The sequence below is a fragment of the Megascapheus bottae genome, chromosome 26, assembly GCF_031878675.1.
Source record: "Megascapheus bottae isolate mThoBot1 chromosome 26, mThoBot2.hap1, whole genome shotgun sequence".
Taxonomy (NCBI): domain Eukaryota; kingdom Metazoa; phylum Chordata; class Mammalia; order Rodentia; family Geomyidae; genus Megascapheus; species Megascapheus bottae.
The window spans coordinates 12,661,331-12,668,164 of record NC_143534.1 but is presented as its reverse complement, the minus strand read 5'-3'; the positions used below and the strand labels follow the sequence as shown (position 1 = coordinate 12,668,164).

Below are 6,834 nucleotides of genomic sequence, written 5' to 3'. Positions count from 1 at the left end.
AGTGAAAAAAGACAATTTTTTTCCCCCCCACCTAAGGCTTCAGAAAACTCCACATAAGGGAGCTCGAGCGTACATGAGGCTCCCGGGGGCGGGGCGCCGCCATTCAGTCGGAAGCCCTTATTATTTTCTGTCCTTTGTCCCCTCGCCGACCCCCGGCCAGGCCCCCAGGCCCCGCGGCGCCCTGCGGAGGCCACAGCTAGAGCGACCCGGGCGGGGGGGAACCGAAATGCCGCGGAACCACAGACGCCGGGGGCGGCGCGGAAGTGGGCGCGGGGGAAACCGGAACCCGCGGAGGCCTAGCACCCAGGCTTCGGCGGGGGAGCGGCGGCCAGCCGGGGATGGAGCCCCTGCGGGTCCTGGAGCTGTACAGCGGCATTGGCGGCATGCACCACGCGCTGAGAGGTGAGGGCAGGCCCGGCGGACGGAACGCCGAGTTTCTTCCGTTCGAATCCCAGCTCTGACGCCGGGGAGGGAGGCGGAGTGAAGGGGCGGGTGGGCGGGGGGAAGGGGGCGGGGAGCCAGGGGGCGGGGAGCCAGGGGGCGGGGCTCGGTTGTCATGGAAACCGCGCGCGCGCGCGAGGCGGCCCTCAGAAGTTGGGGAGGCCACGCGGTACCCTTAGCATGTGGATGTTCGATCCAAACAGTACAAGAGCGAGGACTCAATATGTGGGTCCCCAAGGTTACGGATATGGTAATGGAGGTATAAACATAAGTACATAGACATAAAAAAATCTACGATGGGGTATAAACTCTACAGACGTAATGTTATATAGATTGATATGTATCTATGACAAACCCTCAGCTTAATCTTAATTATGTTCAGAATTCTACGTGCCAGTGATTGTACATAGAGAATCCCTTCTTGAAGACTTGTTTGTTAAACATGAAATATGATGTAAAAATCAATGTTAATAACATCTGAGAAAAAAATACTGATCAAGGCTGAGTCGTAGACTGCTTGCCTAGGTTCAATTCCTGAGTACCACATAAACAGAAAAAGCCAGAAGTGGGCTGTGCCTCAGGTGACAGGGGGCTAGCCTTGAGCGAAGGCCCTGAGGACAAGAAAGAAAGAAAGAAAGAGAGAAAGAAAGAGAGAAAGAGAGAAAGAAAGAAAGAAAAGAAAGAAAGAAAAGAAGAAAAGAGAAAGGAAATAAAGAAAGTTAGTTTAAGAAAGAATATGACCTAGAACAAATCACACTTAAGTGATGTAAGCCAGGCTCAAAGAGACAAAAGCCACATTTTCTCTCATATGTGTGAAGCTAGATCTAAAATGCAAATATTCATGAAAACATATATAGAGATCAATGCATTTGCACACAAATAAAGTGACTAAAGGATGGCATGTTTAGGAACAGAATCCAAAGGCATAATTCCTCTAAACAACTGAATGCCAGGAAGTACAGACAAGATTTGGGAGGAGGAGGAGCACATGAGTAGAAAAGGAAGGGTGAGCATGTGTAGTCAATGTATTGACTCTACACTGTGTAAAAAAATGAGCTAGTGACTTGAGGGGAGAGAGAGGAGGAGAAAAATGGCGGAGAAGGAAGGAAAGGGTGGCATCCACCACGAGGCATTGTACTCATAACCTAACTTATGAAATTGTAACCTTTTTGTTCAACTGCTTAATAGTAATAAAAAATAGGAAAAATATTTATTGAGTGAGTTCCTCCGTTCTGTGCCAAGCCGGACACTTGGGATACAGAAGGACAAACTTTGAACGTGTGTGTTTACATGTTTGTGATTAAATTACCAAGGCAACCAGAAAACTGAAACCTTCCAGCTTCTCTTTTTAGTACCAAGGGTGAGGAGAGGTTGACAGTATAAAATAGTGACAGTATCTAATGAATTGAACATTACTGAATTCAGATGGCCATTTTAAAATTACAGGGTGGGTGTCCATGGCTCACCCCTGTTACTTAGCTACTCAGGAGTGTGGAATCTGAGGATCATGGTTCAAAGCCAGCTTGAGCAGAAAAATCCCTGTGAAACTTTTATCTTGAATTAACCACCTTGAAAACTGGAATTGACACTGTAGCTCAAAGTGGTAGTTATCCTTGAGATGAATATTTTAATATCTCAAAACTCTTGGTGAGACCAAGAATGACAGCTCATTCCTGTAATCTTAGTTTCTTGGGAGGTAGAGATTATTTAGAACAATTGTGGGTTGACACTAGCAACAAAAGTTAGGGAGAACCTATCTCAGCAAGCCAGCTGTGATAGTTCATATCTCTAGTCTTAGCTATAAGGGAAAATGTAGATAGTCTGATTGCATTCTGAAGCTGACCTCTGGGGAAAAAAAAAAACATGAAACCCTACCCGAAGAAACAAAGTTAAGGTAGGGTGGGGAGGGAGATGACTTGAGCACTTGCCTAGAAAGTGTGAGGTCTGAGTTCAAATCCAAGTATCATCAATATTTTTTCATTCTTAGAAGCTTATGTAATGTGCTATTGCATTGTTGCAATAATTATGCAGATGGCTTGAAAAAAATACAATATTAATACCTAACATTGAGTCTATGTGTCTTGTCTCAGTAGAAAAAGATTGGCAGATAATTATGTGGTTGAGAGGAGACTGCAAAGGGGAGGTGAGGAAGGAAGCCACAGCAGAGTATACACACCTAGCTGGCCTAGTGAGAAATTGTATAACTTTTTTTTCTTTTTAAAGCGGCCTGTAGCAAAACTTACAGCATTTTACGGGCTAAGACTTGAAACTTCAAGTCAATAATAAGGCAAGTATAAGCTTTCAGGAAAGGTTAACAGTAAAACAAAGAAAGTGCAGAATGGCAGGTCACATTTAGATAGGATTTTTTCTAAGTTGATTTTACAGATTTCTTTGATAACAATTATATTTTTGTAACAAATCCTTTTTGTGCAGTTTTCAGTGAGTATCTGGGTCACTTCATAGTAAATGTCTGGGTATGTTTTATATAAAAATTTTTCATGTTACAAAGAAACATTGTAGTATAATGTAATTAGTTGGCTAGATCACACGTATTTGTATTACTTGTTAATTAATTTTTATCTTTTAAATTCTATATGTATACGAATGGGTGACTTTCACCACGGGATCTTTAGCCATATTCCAATTACTTGGTGGTCTTTAAAAGACTATAAAGTCGTTAATTTTAATATTTTTGACAGTTGTTAAGTTGATTTGATAAAATAATGCATTGTTTTGCTTACTGTGTTTGTTTGCCTCCTCTAACTGGTACACTATTTTTCTTCATTTTGCTGTTTCTCAGGATCATAACCAAAAGAAATATTAAATTATTTTGTTCCATGGTAAAATAATAGTTCCTTTGTTTGTGTTATCCTAATTATAAAAGTCGTTCCTTCTGCTAGGCATGGCTATCCTGATCTATCATGTCAGTACCTGGGCTGTTGAGGAAGGAGAAGGGTTGAGAGTTCAATGGTAGCCAAGGTTCCATAGTGAGATCTTGCCTTGAAAAAACAAAACAAACAAGGAAAAGTTCATTTAGGAATCAGTAAATATTGATCACAGTACCCATTCTGTACTGACTGCCTGACAATAACACAATAGTATTATATTTAAGAAGTTTGCAAAATAACTAAATTACATAGGCCAGCCTGGGATCTTCATTGTAAGTGTCTTCAAGGTGAAAAGTTTGACCTCATGTAAACAATCTACTTTAAGGTGAACTTTCAGGTAGATATTCATAAACACATAAGTATAGGCTTACGAGACAATTTTTTCCCTAACGAGTTGTGTTCCTAAGAACAGAATCAATCAGAAATTGAATTTAAAATTCATACTTCTCTCATTCTTATGTATTTGTCCAGTCAAAGGGCCCTTCCTGGGTGCCTGTCTGCACCAGTTAACAGCCATATTTAAGTACAGGGAGTTCCTAGATGCGTGGGACAGGGCCTGGCTCTGTCAGATAGTTTAGTCTAGCGAGAGAGGAGATGCCCTTGGGAAAATGTGAACTAGATTATGAACAGAGCCTTCGGGACTAGGAGGCCTTAGGAGAAGGTGGTCATGCCTGATCTGAATCCCCAGGGACCAATAATAATAATCAGGAATAAAAGAGATAGTGTCAGAGGTTGGACAACATGAGGCGCGTCCTGACATGATATGCAGAGTTGGTAGGATTGAGAAAGAAGACCAGCAAAATGCTATGTGTCATTCGGTGTTCTCTGAAGGAAAAGTGGATGTATTTGAGCATGGTGCCTGCGAATTGGAAGCTGCTGTTTTTTTGCAGTACGTTTTTATTTTTTCCATATTTTTATTAGCACCAATTGGCTGTGCCAGCGGGTTTTATATTGACACATTCATACCTTGTGCCTTGAGTAGACTCACTTCCTCCTCCATTCCCCCACCGTCTTTCCAACCAGCAAGCTTCATTGCTCCATTATCACACGTGTGCCGAGTGTACTCACTTACCTTCACCCTCTCCATTTTTGTCCTCTTCCTTCCCACTAGTGCCCCTACCCCAGATGTGCCCTTCTTACAGTCTTGGCATTCAGTTTTTGTTGTTGTCTTGTTTTGTTTTTGTCAGTCATGGGACTTGAACTCTGGGCCTGGGCATTGTCCCTGTCCTCTTCAGCTCAAGGCTACTGCCCTACCCCTTGAGCCACAGCCCCACTTCCAGTTTTCTAGAGGTTAATTGGAGATAAGTCTCAGGTCCTTTTGTGCCTGGGCTGGCTTTGAACTGCAATTCTCAGATCTCAGCCTCCTGAGTAGCTAGGATTACAGGCGTGAGCCACTGTGCCCAGCTTGGCATTCAGTTTTTAAAGTATGTGTAAGTATTCAGATGGGTTTCACTGTGGTATTCCACATGTGAATAGATAGCATTTTAATCAGGCTGACTCCTCAGTCGCCCCTCCTCCCATGCTGTTATTCAGCAGCTTTCACTGAATTTAGTTATTGATACTGTCATTTATTTCTATTTTATTGGTGCCCATTCTGGAGCTTGAACTCAGACCCCAGAACTCTCCTTGGGCTTTTTGGCTCAAAGTTAGCACTCTAACACTTGAGCAACTGTTTCATTTATAGTTTTTTGGTAGTTAATTGGAGGTAAGATTTCTCACAGGCTTTCCCACCTCAGCTGGCTTTGAACTCCAGTCCTCAGGCCTCAGCCTCCTGAGTAGCTGGGACTGTAGGTGTGAGCCACCAGCGCCTGGTAGTGCTGTGATTTTTAACTAACATTAGGTCTCAGCCTCCTGATTATATGTACCAGTATATGTGGGTTTATCATAACCATGTTTATTTACTATCTTTAAGGGATCAAATCCCTTTTTATGAGGTTTCTAAGACAGGTCTTTCTATAAGAAACAATCCGTATGTATGTATGTATGTATGTATGTATGTATGTATGTATGTATGTATGTATTTATTTCCAGTCCTGAGGCTTGAACTCAAGACCTGGGCACTGTCCTTGGGCTTTCTCCACGCTAGAGCTCTACCACTGGAGCCACAGCACCACTTCTGGCTTTTTGTGTGTATGTGGTACTGAGGAACCAAACCTGAGTCTTCATGAGTGCTAGGCAACCACTGTACCACTAAGCCAAGACACAATCCTTATAAAGATGGACTTTTCCTTTAACACACATGATTTTAAAATAGTCTCATCACTTTCCAAGAGAGTTTTGTCTTTATTGTTCTCAAAAGTTGATGGAAGAAAGCATCTCAATTTTAGAACAGTAAGTTATTGAAAAACACCAAATACTATTTGGAAGAATTAGGGCTTATAAATGGAATAATTGTTCAAAGACAAGTTAGATGGAAATCTGAGAAACTGAAGGAGTTGCTTTTCCGGGGTTAATGATAGGGCGCTAGATTAGCAAGTACCAGGCTCTATAGCAGACCAAACAAGTGGTAATGACCCTGGACAGAGGAAGGGCGTGATGTCCCACAGCTCCCTGTGCTTATCACCTCAGGGCTGGGGGAAAAGCTTATCACTGCTGCTCTCCTGCCATTACATATTAGTCTGTTATTACTTTTTTGTTGTTTTTTTTTGTTTTGTTTTGTTTTGGTCATGGGGATTGGACTCTGGGCTTGTGCGCTGTCCCTGAGCTCTTCAGCTCAAGGCTACCTCCCTACCCCTGGGCCTGGGCGTTGTTCCTGTGCTCTTCAACGCAATGCTACCACCCTATCCTTTGAGCCACAACCCCACTTCTCTAGTGGTTAATTGGAGATAAGAGTCTCATGGTCTTTAGTGCCTAGGCTGGCTTTGAACTAAGATATTCAGATCTGAGCCTCCTGAGTAGCTAGGATTACAGGTGTGAGCCACCACACCCAGCTTACTTAGTATTTTTTTTTTTTTTTTTTTTTTTTTTGCCAGTCCTGGGCTTGAGCTCAGGGCCTGAGCTCTGTCCTTGGACTTTCTCAAGGCTAGAACTCTACCACTTGAGCCTCAGCACCACTTCCGGCTTTTTCTATGTATGTGGTACCAAGGAATCGAACCCGGGTCTTCACGCATGCTAGGCAAGCACTTTAACCACGAGGCCAAACTCCCGGCCCCTTACTTAGTATTTTTATAGCAAAGGTTAAAGCCATCTAACTTCTGTCATTTGTGAAAATACCTCCCTCTTAGGTTACTCTAAAATCTTTTGAAGATGTTTATCCTGAAGTTTGTCTCTAAGATGAGTAGTTTTATAACATTGAAAATTCTCTCACTAGTCTCATCTAATTTTAATTAAAATCATCATCATCATTAGCTCGTATACTAAATTATCTATTAAATTTACCTACAGTGTATTTCAAGTAAATGCCAGGCAGTGAATAGAATTTTCAATAATTACTGAGCATCTTCGTGTTGGCAGGTATTTTATAGACTCAATTTAATTTTTATGCTGCTGTAAAGCTGTTTTTATG

At 42.2% G+C, this 6,834-nt stretch overlaps 1 protein-coding gene across 4 annotated transcripts in view; it reads left to right on the top strand.

Annotated features, from left to right (window-relative positions):
* The first annotated feature begins 282 nt into the window (after positions 1 to 282).
* Trdmt1 (tRNA aspartic acid methyltransferase 1) overlaps positions 283 to 6,834 on the top strand; it is a 45,306-nt gene continuing 38,754 nt past the window's right edge. For all 4 annotated transcript variants that reach the window (XM_090318961.1, XM_090318960.1, XM_090318959.1 and 1 more), the window contains exon 1: positions 283 to 402. In XM_090318961.1, the coding sequence (XP_090175087.1) occupies positions 339 to 402 (64 nt within the window). In that variant the 5' untranslated portion in view covers positions 283 to 338. The remainder of the gene's footprint in view (positions 403 to 6,834) is intronic.